At 37.8% G+C, this 15,812-nt stretch overlaps 1 protein-coding gene across 1 annotated transcript in view; it reads right to left on the minus strand.

The window, feature by feature from the left end:
* LOC133463077 (CUB and sushi domain-containing protein 1-like) overlaps positions 1–15,812 on the minus strand; it is a 604,241-nt gene that overhangs the window by 215,369 nt on the left and 373,060 nt on the right. Inside the window, exons 11-15 of the mRNA XM_061744534.1 lie at positions 13,215–13,318; positions 12,821–12,933; positions 6,677–6,859; positions 6,346–6,531; positions 483–623 (exon numbers count right to left, since the gene is read on the minus strand). Of these exons, the coding sequence (XP_061600518.1) occupies positions 483–623; positions 6,346–6,531; positions 6,677–6,859; positions 12,821–12,933; positions 13,215–13,318 (727 nt within the window). The remainder of the gene's footprint in view (positions 1–482; positions 624–6,345; positions 6,532–6,676; positions 6,860–12,820; positions 12,934–13,214; positions 13,319–15,812) is intronic.

A 15,812-nucleotide genomic window follows, 5' to 3' on the forward strand; every position in this document is an offset into this window, starting at 1 on the left:
GGAAAACCACGCCACACTTTTGGAGTGAGGAGGAGACCAATCATTTTATAAATGTAATGAAGGATATGAACATTTTGGCGTTTGTAGACGGTAGAAAGTACCGGGATAGCGAGATTTACAAGAAGGTGAGCGAAAAGTTGCGCAAAGCAGCATTTGTTTTGAATTTGGATACAGGAAGAAGAAGCGGAAATGACGGTAATTGCGTCACTATGTTCTCCGCGCGTCGCTGTTTTGATCGAGATATCCCAAATGATTAATTACCATGTATACAGGGATAAACCTGTTTTCTCATGCATGTAAACGGAATATTCCGAATGTTTCATTAACCGGAATATTAGCAATAACCCGAATTTTAACTGAATATAAACGTAGTCAATGTCTCTGAATCACATTACTCTACATTGGGATGGTCATGATAAAAAAGAATCTCTTTAAACATCAGACAACGGACATAAAGACATTCATAAGAAGGTAATATGTACTGGTATAGCTGATGTTGAAACCTTTCCCGGTATTAGAGTGATCCGACTGAAACTCCAGTCTCATTATGTGTCCATTCGAGGCGATCTGTGATGGAACATCTTTTCCTGAGAATGTCCCAAATGTTGTTGGTTCAGACAGACCTAAAAAAAAAAATGAAGATATTAGCAACACACAACTTTCCTGGATAATTCCAAGGTAAGAGCAAACATGAAAAGTAAAGAGGAAAAGAGGAAAACACAATGTTCTGAGAGACCTCACAGGAATCATTGAACGGTATTGAGGTCAAACAAACAGATAATATAATTCCACTATTTTCCACACTGTTATTTAATAAATCTCTACACTGTATATTTGTTTCCCACTTTATCAAATTTAACCACTTCTGAACTTACAACAGAAGAATGATTTTGGTCAACCAGCAGCTCAACAGACTAGTAAATATGAAGAGACACTTCAATTCACCTCCTCCAGGTTTCAATTAGACTCAAACATCAGATACATAATCTGATGTTTTTTCTGTGAAGGATGTCAGCATGTCAAATTAATGAAACTGTACCAAATGTTGCATGGAAATGTTGCACCTGGTCCTGTTGGAGTCCAGTTTGATAACTTCAATAATCTGTTTATTAAATACAGTCCCTGTGCTCTTTTTAAGAAGTTAAACGTACCAATCTAAAGGTTTAGAAATTTAAATGCCATGTAAGCGTTGTGATACACTTTTCACTTTAGAGTTCATGATGGTATTTTGGATATTTATATCTGACATTTTCTGAACTTATCTCATTATGGTGGTGCAGTAATAAGAAATTAGCATCAGTATTCCAAAGAGGTATGTGCTGCATAATAGTGTAGAAAAACACTGTAGAGAGCAGTGATTGTGCAAATGTGCCTCCGCCGGATTGTTTCATGAACCATCTTATTAATGTTACATTAAACTTATGCTGAATATTTCAACGGAACATAAAAGTGAACCAGATAAAATATGCATAGAAGAAACCAGGCAGACAAGTGCCTAAAGACTACCAAAGGTCGACGCTTTTCGCTTCAAATCATGCATTTAAGTGAAGCCCAGAAAAAAGTGAGATTGCGTGATGGTGTTGTCCTGGTCATGAATGTGTTTTCACCTGAATGTGTCCTGAACCATGCATTCCTGAACAATTCAGTCACCATGGGAGAAAGCGTTATATTGTTCGAAGTACCCATCATCCCCTTGGAGGCACATGATTGCACTGACTTCAAGGCATCACTCTGTAGCCATTAAAGAACTCAATGTGTGGCAGGCGGCTGGCCCTGAAACTCCCCACTGGCCCGCACAGCTGTAATAATGCATCACCTCAGTTCTGCTTGACACGTTTGTGTCACAGCATCGGGCCATTTACTGCAACAAATTGTCATACATTTTTGTTTAGCAGAATAGACTCCGCTCTTGAGGGTGCTCCTCAGCGATCCAGCCATCAGCAACAGATTCAGTTGGGAACACAATATAACACTAAAGTTGCACTGAGCGGGACACGTTAGTCTCATATCAGTTCAGATATGGAGTTTGGAAATAAGTAGGAAAGTGAGCAGGGTGACGGAGAAATCAATTGCTGTCACTTGTAAATGGAAGAAATAGGCAGATTAACCACAAGCATCATTTTTAGCACAATGTTAGCTGATGCCGATAAACTTATTGGGATGCATCGAATCCGTTCACACTAAATGGTTGCTGTTAAAGAAGGGGCACAAAAATGCAGTTTTAGCTGGAACTATGATTCACCAGAAAACTCCTTCAATCTTATATTTGTAGGAAAAGAAGCCATAGGTGATGAGTGGTGGAAAGCAACTAAGCACATTCAGTCAATAACTACACTTACAGCATGTACTATCATGAGATACCTGCACCTTACCTACTGTAAGTACCTGAATTAAGCACTTTACATGTCCACTTTTTTCAGAGGAAAAACTACTTTCCACTCAGCTATGTTAATGATTTATTTTACAAATGTAGTTAATTTTCAGATCTCTTTTTACACAATAGATTACAGACAACTTTCAAAATACAAATCAAAGTTTATAACCAAAATTAGAGACAGAGAAGCCAACCTTTCTTGGTTCCTTTCTTAAAAAAAAAAAAGTAATGTAATCGCGCCATGATGTAGTTGCAATGCTTAAATGATCTACTCTCACAAAAAGTCAATTATCCCACAAGCTCCAGGAGCTGAGACAGATTTATATATCAGACCTTTGTTTTTCCCTCTTTCCTTCCATTAGTCATCAATCCCTCATGATTCATCTGGTCTGCCTCTACATGACACTATATAAGTAATATTATATGTACTAAACTATGAGTCACAAAGATAGAGTATTGTTGAATACATACAGTCAACTGGTAGTGGGGAAATGTTAACTACATTTCCCCACTAACAACTGAGTACTTTAACTAAGTCTCTTATTGTGTGGGCATTTCCAAACTGGGGAGACTGGTGGCAGATGATAGATTGATAATCATATCTCTGCAACATTATATAAAATTAGGCAAGAAATGGTTTATTATGTTTGTGCTAACATCCATGATGCACTTTCATCAATATCATGGTATTGCTATGATATCACTTTTAATCTAGAAATGTCATCTCCTTGGCTTATTATCACATTTGTAAAAGCTCAGAGTTCAGACAGAAAAGAGTTGGGCTACGTGATGCTTGCGTCACATCTCTGTTGATTATAACCAACACAGCCTGGCTGGAATGGACATTATGGTGTCGGGATGAATTAGGGAACCATATTCGGGAATGTGGATTATAACTTGGTAGGGTATCTTCATCAAATTAACCACATTAAACTATAAAACAATAAACTAACTGATTTCTTTGGAGCACTGTAGAAAGAAAAGCAGTTTTTCTCAGATCCCCTCCACAACAGCAGCAACAGCCATCTCCTTTTTTCGTTTTAAAAACTTCATCTAAAACAATGAATTTAACTAAAGAGCAAATTTAAATATCTAATATGATACTTTAGCTAGCTGATACCATCATTAACATATTGGAGGAACCATCAAAATGAATAATATGACATTGTCAGTTGTTTCTTTCCTTCAGATCAGATAAGTAATCATGTGCATATATGAAATAAAGATTTGAACATTATATAGGATAGGATATAGGACAATAGTCAAATATTAAATGACTTACGTGTTGTAATAATCATAAAGATGAAACAATGAAATAAATAAAAAGTCTGTATCTTTTATAAATTGGAGACTTCTGAAGATTTGATTCAGACACACTTAAACTTAATTAACCTACATGGTAAGCTGTAAAGTGTTTGCATCTTTGTTTTCCAAGAACCTAAAAACAAATCAATATTGCACATACATGTAACTTACTACAAGTCCACAAAACATTTTTTGCTGAAAAACATGAGTGGCAGGTTCCAAAGTTTACTTATTTAAAAGGAAAGATGTAGATAAAAGCCTTTGGTGTCTATCATTATTCTCTTCTTTTATAAAATTACATATTATAATGTGTTTTATGACTATGCTAACTATTTATACAGTACCACTGTATAAATACCACTGTTAAAAAAAAAAAAAATGTTTTTTCCTCTCTTCTGGCCGTTAAGATTCACAAGCTGATGGAAAGTACAACTCAATATAGCTCAACCTGCAGCAGCTTCAATGGTAATTTGTTGCTAAGTAACTAATGCCATAATAATGTTGTCATAATGAAATGTCAGCGACAAAACACATCACTTTCAAATCTAGTACATTTTTCTTCTGGGGCCTGATTCATAAAGAGTGCATAATTTCAAGCAAAGATTAAAATCTTCACAAACCCATTTCTGTGGGAAAGCATGGATTTGTACAGACAAATTCAAAGAGACTGTTGGGATTTGTAGGGCAAATCTGAATTGTATGCAAACTACTGCAGACTGGCGAATCTGAAGATAAAGAGGATCAAATGCTGAAGTGAAATTCGCACAGCTCAATAATCTTTCTGACAGGTTAAATTTACTTCACATCAAAAGATAATCATATCGATGCAGTGTATCAAAGTCAGGGCAGAAAGCCTTCTGTGACTGTCATTATTTTCTATTGTTTTATATAATAACATGGATTTTATCACTATGATAACCATTTGCACAACATGTTTTCAACAAAGATCAGATGTTTATTACATGTTTAGACTGGATTTCACAGCATTACTGACTTGCTCAAGAGATATGGGCTAGTAATATCTGGTTTCTATGGTTATTGTTAGAAGGAAGTATTATTTATATGTTATTTTGCTCAACAATAATAATTAAAAAAAATAATTCTTTTGTGAATAAAAATTCTGTTTTTCATTATTGAGAGAACATGTCGACAAAGCTTTTGTGAGATTCTGTGACACATTATGTGACAAAAAGACAGCGTAATCAGTGATGAATGTACGTTATCAAACTGTGAACAAGCAACAATTAAAGCTTATCAATGGCTCACATGGCTTCAAATAATTCCCTAAGTAGATGCTTTAACTTTACAAGGAAGAAAAACAATTGCACTTGTGTTATTAAGCCAATTATATTGTCTAACAGTCTTTGATTCAGCAATTAAATTCAAATCTAACTGTTTAATCAATGTTAAATTATTTGAGTAGATCTTAAGATACATTTAGACCAAAAAAATCCAGAACATAAACACTTTGAAGCTTTTCTCATGGAGCCCAAAAGGTCATTCAGCCTTGTCTCTTTAATGTTTCCACTCAGATCTAAGATTCAAGGTAGATTCGGGAAAAATAAATCAGTGAAGTGCGTCACTCCTCTTGACAGTCCGAGCCAGAGCATTGGATTTGTCACACGACTAAGAATAGTTAAACAGAAGCTGTTAAACTAGAAAGTGCACTTCAGCTCTATTTATTCAAAATAATTCCTCATCACACCCTTCTATGAGATTTGAGGTGTTTCTACGTGTACTTTAGAAAGCAATCACTGTGAAACTATCAGGATTTAAACTACTTTCTTGTCACAATTGCATCTCTCTCTCTCCCACTCATTTAATATGGACCTGACTTAAGAACACAGCTCATGCTTGTGTTTTCTCAGATGACTGAATCTGAGGCTGGATGCTCGGTTTACAGACTGTAATTCCTAATTCATGAGTCATTGTAGATACCAACCTTCAGATGACTGTGAGAAAAATGAAAGAGAATTAAAAATTAGACATATTGAGCACTTTAAGTGCAGACCCTGTATGTTTCAGGTGATCTCAGAAGTGCAACCTCCCTAACAACAGTCTCCCAGCTAGGGCCAGTTACCCTGGATTATTAACTTTCAATGATGGATTAATAAATCAATTTGTGGCGTTTGCTTGACTTATTCGGGACGTATGTTTAAGGCATTTACCTTGACATGAAGGGTTCACTTGACTTTCTTTTTTTTAATTCAATATTTTTTAATTAATAATTGCATGTATTTATGTATCTCAAATATTAAGTCTTTGAAATATTACAATATCACTATTCAAAAAAGGAGATTTCAAAGTGTGGATACTTAATGAATTTCAATACATTCTCCCTTTAACACTAACTCTAAACAACAAGATGAAGACATTTAGCTGTCTGTCACATTTATAAACAGTCAGGGGAAAAAAAGGAAAAGGGAAAAAAACTTAAATTAGAAGAGGATTTTGAAAGAAAGTTTACATACTGCCAACAAGAGAACCTTCTTTAAGGAACATTATCAAAATGTTACCATTAATGTAGACTTATACAACAAGGCAAAACATATAGGTCACAAAAATATGTTGCCACTCATACAGAAAAAAAACATAGTAAATTATATTTCAGGGATTAAGTCTCAACATGAACAAATTTAACTGTAAAATTCTTAAGCTATAATTACCTTCATCTTTGACAACCAACCAGTCGAACTGTGGCTCCAGGTCAAAGTCGGAAAAGAGGAGATGTATGCGGCTTCCTGGCTCAGAAATAATCAGCCACACACAGTTCAGGTTGTTGCCGTACTCCTCTGGGTAGTTTGGGGACAAGACAGTCCCCGATGGAGCCGTGAAGTTGAAAAAGCAGGAGACTAAAAAGAAGAAAGCAAAGATGTTCATTTTGTTGGTAAGAATGCAATCGATATCAGCACAGTTAGATAAGAAAAAGACAACGTTAGATAAGAAGAATAGGACAATAATTTAATTTCAAAAAAAGAAAGAAAGAAATGTACTTACAGACACAACTTGGTTTATTACCAGACCACTGGTTATTGTGCTGGCATGTGATGGTTTTTTCACCCACAAGTTCAAAAGCAGACTGGCAAAAGAAGGTCAACACGTCTCCGTGCTGGAAACGATCACCGCTACGACGACCAAATGCCGGCACCCCAGGGTCGCCACAGCCTCCGCGTTCGATCTCTGTAACACACAAACAATCATGTTTCTCAGCTGATAATTCATGTCAACATGTGGTGGGTTGACATTCGGATAAGGGGTTGTCTGCTCTTGTTTTTTTAGGTGTGGATAAATGCCAATAGCATGCATGACTTTTTTGACAGCAGATCAGTCAAATCCACCGATGCATTTAAGAGAACTGGAAAAAGGGATTATGTCACCTCAGACATTTCAAGAAAAAAAAAAAAAAAAGGTTGTGCAAATGCAGAGAAGTATTCCCAGTTTGCTCGACGAGCCACTCAAATGGCATCTCCAATGATGTTCTGTTCAGCTAAGGGTGTAAGGAGCATGAGTGACAGATAGGAACATCCTGCTGGCTCATCACACATGCGACACAAGAATTAGATAGGAACAAGATAAAACCAAATACATTCAGATAGATCCTTGCAGACTTTGTGAATTTTTTAAGAAAATGCATTCAGCATTTCATAGTAAATACAGACAAAATTACTATTCAAAAATCATATCAGACTTTAAAATCTACTTCCTTGGACCAGAATAAAAAAAATGTATGAAAATGATGCAACATTTATGCTAAAGGAGCAAATCAAAAGTAGCCCATGCACAATACGTGTGTATGCCACACACTCTTGAAGAGCAGGAGAAAATCAAAGATAGCAAGATTGCTGTCTGTGACATTACTGTATATCAAATATGATTCCCCATACTCCCTGTGCACTCATTTCAGTTGCCTTTTAAATTCCCTCTGTCCTTCTCAACCACTGGGATACTTCTTCACTCCTGCTTTCAAATCCAATATGCTGTGTTTTATTGGCATATGTGTCACATAAGCAGTGCTTAGGACCTGGCCTGCAATCCTTTTTCTATTTTTTTCTATTCAATTGTGTCTATCCATGGCTACCTTTTGGTCCCTTCTTCCCCTAATGGGAAAGTATTTTTATGCATTGCTTTTCCCGCAGTCTTCTATTTTAAAAGTGCACAGTCTATCAGATGTCTGTCATCGTCTAACACATGCTCCACCAAGCCCCTAGATCTGCTTTGGGCAAACAGATCTCAAGGTCAGTTACACGTGTGTGTGTGTGTGTGTGTGTGTGTGTGTGTGTGTGTGTGTGTGTGTGTGTGTGTGTGTGTGTGTGTGTGTTTTCTCCGCTTTTATAAGTAAATCCACAACAATACAAGACTTTCAGAGGCATCAGCCGTGTGTGAAAGCATTTGTGTATGGCCCAAACGTTGCTGTCACAGATGACACGTGTCAGGATGGATATCTACAATCTAAAGTCATTATGGATATATATATATATGTTTTCCTCTATTCTTTTTTCTTTTCTTATTTTAGAGCTTACTGAAGAGCATAACAACAAATTACAGTTCAGTTAAACAGTTCAATGGCATATTCTGCTTTTCTCCCACAGATCATACAAGTAATGTGAATGATTGCCGATAATCATGCAGCAAATCACGTAGAGGAGAAGAAAGTTAGCTGCTTTTTTATCATGCCTTTTGCACAGCACAAATATTTAGCCACATTTAATTTCATGACTGTAGTATGTCAGAATGGAAAATTCTGAAGAGAAAAGTATCAGACGTCATTTTTTTATCCTAGTTTTAAAAGCATCCAATAGAATTTTATAGTTTCTTTAACATACGAACTGTGCCTATCACCTCTAGGCATACCAATATAGGATTTGAAAAAGAATGGTTAATCTGTTGGCTCACAATCAGACAGCAGATTAGTGCATACCTGTAATATTAGCACTGGATGTTTTCCTCTTTATTTGCATCTTAATGAAGTAAATGAAGTGAAATAAAAAAGCTGACACGTATAATCAATAAACTTTGATAAGACAAGATCAGGGATACCTAAGAGTTTTCCACCGTGGTGTATGTAAGCCACTGCAGTGAGCTATAAACAACTGTTTTGGTTTTCTGCAATATTTAGCTATCTTCTCATAATAGATAATGCATTTGTCCTTTGTTATGGGTGTTATCTGTTTCCTGTGTTTATTTATTTTTCTGTAAACTGTCTTCCCAAGAACATTTACAGAATGACTTCTCCTTCCATTTGTCATTTTGACTTTCTCAGTCACTTCCTTCCAACATTTTATCGTCCGTTTCAGTCTCACGCTTATTAATCAAATTGCCAGTTTTACACATATTCATGCTAATTCACTTTAGTTCAGTTTAAGGAGCACCACTCACAGGATAGGATGCACCCTACATATATAAATCTCTATAAAATACTTTCTTTTTTCTCGCTTTCCCTTGTAGGAGTCACCACAGCAGATCACTGTCTTCTCCATCTTCCTGTGTCATGACAACAAACTGCATAACCTCTTTCACCACATCCAGAAATGTACTCATTGATCTTCGTCTCGTCCTTCTGCCTGGCAGCTCCATCTCCAGCATCCTTCTACAAGTGCATTTCCTATCTTTATGTGCCCAAACCACCCTCAATTCAGCCTCTCTATACTTTGTCTTCAAGAGGTCTAACCCTGGCTGTTCCTCTGATGTGCTTGTCCTTAATTCAATTCATCCTTGTGACTACCAAAGAAAATCTTAACATCTTCACACTCTGTCCCCCCCAGCGCTACTTTCCTTGTCTTGGTCAGTTGCCACTGTCTTCAAGCCTTGGAGAACGTCTAGTGTCACTATAGGCTTGTAAACCTTCGGCTTTTGCTCCTGCTGCCACTCTTCTATCACAAACAACTCCAGACACTCTTCTCTCCCCCCTTCACCCTGCCTGCACTCTCTCTTTCTCCACACTCCCCATTGAGTTGAACCAAAGCATTTAAACTCCTGCACCGTCCTCACCTCTACTCTGTATGGAGTAGAGGTGAAAAATAATAAAAAGATCATCTAATATTCAGCATATACTCTTGATCATTTATTGTTTTGATAAGTATGATCAAACTTTATGAATCTAGCTGGTAAAACTCTGTCAATCTAAAAGGATTATCAGTCATTTCGAAGGTAAAATTAAAGGCTGACGTGTCCATGAAATGAGATGACAATATGGCGTGAGTCAGCACCCTGTTTTATTTAACAATCAGTCGAACAGAACTTAACAACACCTTTGTGGAAGCGTATCATATAATGAACAAGGCACCGGCTCTCAGACAGAGTTGCTGATGCTCATCAGGCTGGAAAGGTTATAAAAGCATCTCTAGAGAGTTTCGACAGCATAAATCAATAAATCAGACAGATTGTGTTTAAATGGAGTAAATTCGGGACCACTGTTACCCTCCATAGGACTGGTTGACCATCATGCTTAAAGATCTGTCAGATCACAAAGGAACCATAACTTCTGAAAGACACTTAACAGAGATTGTGCGAATGCAATGGTTTTAAGGAAAAAGAAACTGCATGCCAAGAGCTTAAATCCAAGATAAATTACACTGGAGAATTATACTGGAGAAATTCTAAAGGAAAATTTAAAGACATGCATCTAAGAAGTGAATCTCATAAAAGCTGTTCATACAGCAAGAAAACCAAAGTCACATTAGTTTAAGTTCTTGTTTTGGAATAACGAAGTCAAAGGCTTGACTTTACTACAACAGAAGTGTTATGAAACGGCCTGAAATAAGTAATTCTGGTGAGGAAATCCACAAACTCGCTAATATCTGGATGCACAAAAATGACCAAGAGTTGGAGGAAATATTTAATTGCAGTTATTGTGCATGTCAGTCTGATTGTAGGTTTAATGACTTTCATCACTATTACAAACATTAAAGATATATGATTTCTGAATGTCACATGGATAACCAATTAAATTCATAGAATGGATTTAGGGCCACAAATGACTTGCCAGGCGACACACTGGCACACTCACGGCAAGAAAAGGTCCGGTCCTGTTCTTTCTGCAGGGGGGTTTGCCTGTCCTTCTGATGTCCGCATGGCTTTTCTCTGGATATTCTAAATTCTAAATAGGCTGACGATGAGTGTGCATGGTTGTTTGTCTCTGTGCTGGACTATCAACGTGTAGCCTGCGTCTCCCCCGAATGACAGTTGGAATATTTTCCATGGCCCAGCCGGACCCATTAATTGAAATGAATGACTAAATGGGTGAATAACTAAATGAACAGGCTGACAAACGCTGCACTAAGTTCGGTCAGGTTCTTTTCTACTATGTGGAATCACTATGCAATATTATGGATTATGTCTGTTTTTACTTAATTTTATTGGTGTGTACTTTTTGTGCTATTATTCTTATATGTGTCCTTAATAAAGTTTTAGACTGATTGATTGAACAAACCTGCCAATAAATTTCAGGTCACTAAAAGTCAAAGACAAACGTATAGGTCATTAAAAAAATATATGAAGAAGAAAGAAGAATCTCGGTGAATTGAAGTTTGATAGGATCAGTTTAAACTCAACATCCATAACATTATTAATTTATGCATCTAAGGCATTACAAAAAGGTAAAAAAAATTTCAATGTATTGCCGCCATCTACTTTTCAGCTTGTGTGAGTATGACTAAAAAAAAGGAAACATGTTAATGTATTCATAAATGTTTTTGGTGCTTTGTATTTTGTATGAAATACATTTATAATTAATATATATCTTTTCTGCTATGCAGTAGAAAAGTGGAGTTTTGGATCAGGATTTAAGCCCCTCGAGGGTCTTAGGAGGGAGCACTGAAGATTGCCCAACTGGTTAGACAAACACCAGTGTCCAAGTCTCCGACTGGAGAAACCATCTAGCCATGAGAAATCCTGTAAGGGGTCTGTGGAAGTATGGGATACTGGGTAAGCTTCTACTGGCTATTCATTCCTTATAGGAAGAGTTGGATCTGCATTCCTGGTAGGAAGGTGGATGCATTTTAAGTGGGAGATGTGATGCATCAGGGCTGCCCATTGTCACTGATCCTACTGGTTAGCTCGCACCAAAAAAATTAAATAAAAAGAAAAAAAGAAAAATTCTAGGCGCAACAAAGAGGCAGAAGGGATCCGGTTCATTGGCGTCAAGAATTCATCTCTGCTTTTTGCAGCTGATGTGGTCATGTTGGCATCATTGAGTTGGGATCTCAAGCTCTCACTGGAGCAGTATGCAGCCAAGGGTGAAGGATCAGGAGTGAGAATCAGTGCTTCCAATGCTGAGACCACGATTCCTAGATGTAAAAGGGGGGAATGCTGTGTCTGAATTCAGAGTGAGGTACAGCATGAAGCAGAAGAGAATACGTTTATCAGGGTGTTTCTCAGTGTGCCCAGGGTGTAGCTCTGCCTTTCACCCAAAGAGAGCTTGAATAGGCTATATCTGATCCCTGTGACCCCAGAACGGAAATATATTGGTAATGACAATAGTTGAGTGGGTCTTGATCAGTAATAAGGAAAAAGTGGAGCAGGTGGTTGTAAGGATGTTGGTTCCAGCATCTCCTGTAGGGCAGACTGGTCTGGTGGAGTGAGAAAATACATGAGCCAAAAGGTGAGACTCTGTTTGCGGTTTAAGAAACGATTCTACGCTCACCTATTGTCACAAAGTGTGGGTAGTGAACATAAGAACAAGGTAACAAATGCAGGCAGGTGAAATAATGTTTTCTCAGCAGGGTTACTGGGCTCACCCTTAGAGATAAGGTGAGAAGTTCAGTCATCCGGTAGGGAGGGAGAGAGAGGTAGAGTCAGTGATCTTGCACTTCAAGAGCAGCCAAGTGATGTGGTTCAGGCATCTGATAAGAATGCTTCCGAGATGCCCCCCTGGGGAGGTGTTTCAGGCATGTCCAACCAAGAAAACGCTCCAAGGCAGATCTAGGACATCCTGGGAAGATCATACTGGCATTTTGGCTGGGGCAAAAGGAGTTCTGAGCTTCTCTGCATTGGCTGCTTCCCCATGACCGGATCCCAGATAAGAAATGAATGAATGGATGGATGGATGCAACTCTACATTTTGTCAGTACATTTAAGTTAATGTTGCAGACACGAAATGTGACATATTCCCAATTGTTGTAACCACTGAAAGTCAGGGCATACCTTCATATATCGCCTTGAACCCTGCAGAGCCGATTGTGTCGTCTGACTGCAGGTGTAGCCACATCTGACCGGACAAGCTCACGATGAGATCAGGTACACTGGACCCAGTAAGTCTACAGAGACATACATAAAACAGTGTTCATGAGAATTACCCATACATCAAATTTATAATCTCTTCATACTCTTACACCAGTGCAATATGTATAGATTTTCGGATTTTGACCATAATCACTTGACAGTTCCATGAAAACACTACAAAGAATTGACACAGTCCAGTATATGTAACATTTAATTCAACAGTGCTACCCCTGTGTGTCTCTATGATAGCCACCATTAGCTTGTTTTATACTGTGGAATATCAGTGATAGGACTGAAAATATGAACTGGTGCTTACACATAGAGTACCCTCCGAGTATCTCCTATCTTCCCGCCATCTCCCACAGTTAGTGTGTCATATCCTCTCTCCAGATCAAACTCTTCAAATGATAGCTTTATAACCTAGAAAAGAATAACAAAATAGGAAAACAGACTTAGAAACAGAAATGTCAGTATACATATTGAAAGGTCAGGAAAAAAAAAGCAAAGGCAGAAAGACAGAGAACTGCTGAGAGATTTGTTTCTGCATGCATGATCACACTTTTTTTCTGCCCTAACAATTTCAAGGAGTAATAGGTTCTTATGATTATATCTCTGGGGAAATTATAAGGCCTAGAATTGAAAGGAAATTTCATAAACAGCCTCGTCTTAAGTATTGAAATTCAGATGATGCTAGGTATTGCAATTTAACAATGAATTAATTCCATCCAGTGTCAACGTGGCAATTTAAGAAACAAAATATTTATATATATATTGAGAAGGCTACCAGCCTCAAGTCCCCATCACTTCTTAAGATATGACACTGGGAAATCATTTTAGCATAGGAAATAAAAAATAAAAAAAAACAGTAGGGACAGTGAAGCGTTTACTACCACTTTGCCTCACATCAAAGAAATTCTTGCATTGAGGATACCGAGCATTTCTTTGTTTCAAAATCCTCTACACATTCTCTGCTGGGAGCAGGACAAGTCAGCAGGAAGGTCAGTCCAGTACCTGAACGCTCTTCCTACTCAGTCAGGCCTTTGTAATGTTTTGAGAAACTGGTTTTAAACTGCTGAAAAATGTATGTGCTGCCCTGGAAAATATGCAGTTTTTACACATTAATCTTGCCATCACATAAGTATAGGAGAAGCTCTTAGACATCAGAGACACTGCCTCAGGACAAGGTTAACATAAGGCCTGTTTGTTTAAGCAGCCCTTTCTTCACGTCCTTACTGCCAGCTGTACTGATGCAGCCGGCAGCCCTGTCTGAAGGATCAGTGATCGCATGTCCAGTTTAGGATTGCTCTCTAGCCCTTTACACCCTGAAATTCCCCAAGAATCACTTAACATTCATTCATTCATTATCTTACCCGCTTTATCCCTTGCGGGGTCACGGGGGTCTGCTGGAGCCTATCCCAGCTTATTTTAGGTGAGAGGCAGGGGTTACACCCTGGACAGGTCACCAGTCCATCACAGGGCCACATATAGACACACAAACCATGCTCACAATCACACTCACGCTCACACCTACGGGCAATTTAGAGTCATCAATTAACCTAATATGCATGTTTTTGGACTGTGGGAGGAAGCCGGAGTTCCCGGAGAAAACCCACGCAAGCACGGGGAGAACATGCAAACTCCACACAGAAAGGCCCCTGCCGGGCCTGGGAGTCGAACCGGGAACCTTCTTGCTGTGAGGCAACAGTGCTAACCACTAAGCCACCGTGCTGCCCATCACTTAACAGTTTAATGATATTATGCACTGGAGGAAAGGGATATGCAAGCCTTCTCCAATTTTTCATTATGTACAAGAATTTTCAACCCTTTCCATGATTTAGTTATTTTGTACCAGATCATCATCACAATGACGTGTTGACATAACATCTTTTTCTCTTTCACTTTTTTCCTTAGTACTTTCTTTTTTCATTTGTTTTTGTCTGTTTTTATTCTCTCTCTCTCTCTCTCTCTTATATATATATATATGTATATATATATATATGTATGTATATATATATATATATATATATGTATATATATATATATATATATATATATATATATATATATATATATATATATATTAGTGCTCTCAAGTGATTAAAACATTTTAGATCGAATTAATCTCTTTTTTTAATCTCATCTAAAAATTGCTGAGAAAAGTCCTCAACTAAATTCATTACATTGTTGTGGCAGATCAAAAGATTGATATATAACAACAAAAAATGTAGCTTTATGAAGTCATCTATTTTTTTTTAACAGACTTGAGCAGATCACAGTCCTAGCTGTTTACATCCACTTGGCAAGAACATTCGCCAGCCTCTCGGTCGCAGTCGTGCGCATGCGCGCTGTGCTCTACTCGAGTCTAGTTTGGGGAAGAGTGTTGCTGTGGCAACATCGTTGCAGCTAACGTTAGCTGCGGTTGCACCATGGGTGTATTGTATTAACCTGGATATCGGACAGGAAAATGGCCGTGGTTCATTTCAATGGAAGTTGCTCGCCTGTCGCATACGCCGAAAAAAGTTCCTGACTTCCGGGTTTACTTCCGCGTTATGGGGCCCATAGAGCATGCGCAGTTGAGTCACCTCCCATGATGCTCTGGGGCCTCCCATCATGCCCCGAGGCAATGAGAACAAGTATTAATATAATATATTAATTAATGCATATTATTACATGTATATTATTAATGTATTAATATAATATAATTATATAATATATATTAATATAATCCATTTTATATTCCATGGAGTGCACAGACACAGCCGTGACGTCACGCCCAGAAAGAGACTTTTCTTTGACTTTTCTGGCCGTTAGAAAACATTTTTGACGGATATAAAGTCCAAGACTTAAAAATATAGAATACAAATATTAGTAATTAACAGTGATTACATCTGGAGGTGTCCTGTGAACAGTTTTA

Source organism: Cololabis saira, chromosome 2 (assembly GCF_033807715.1).
Source record: "Cololabis saira isolate AMF1-May2022 chromosome 2, fColSai1.1, whole genome shotgun sequence".
NCBI classification, from domain to species: domain Eukaryota; kingdom Metazoa; phylum Chordata; class Actinopteri; order Beloniformes; family Belonidae; genus Cololabis; species Cololabis saira.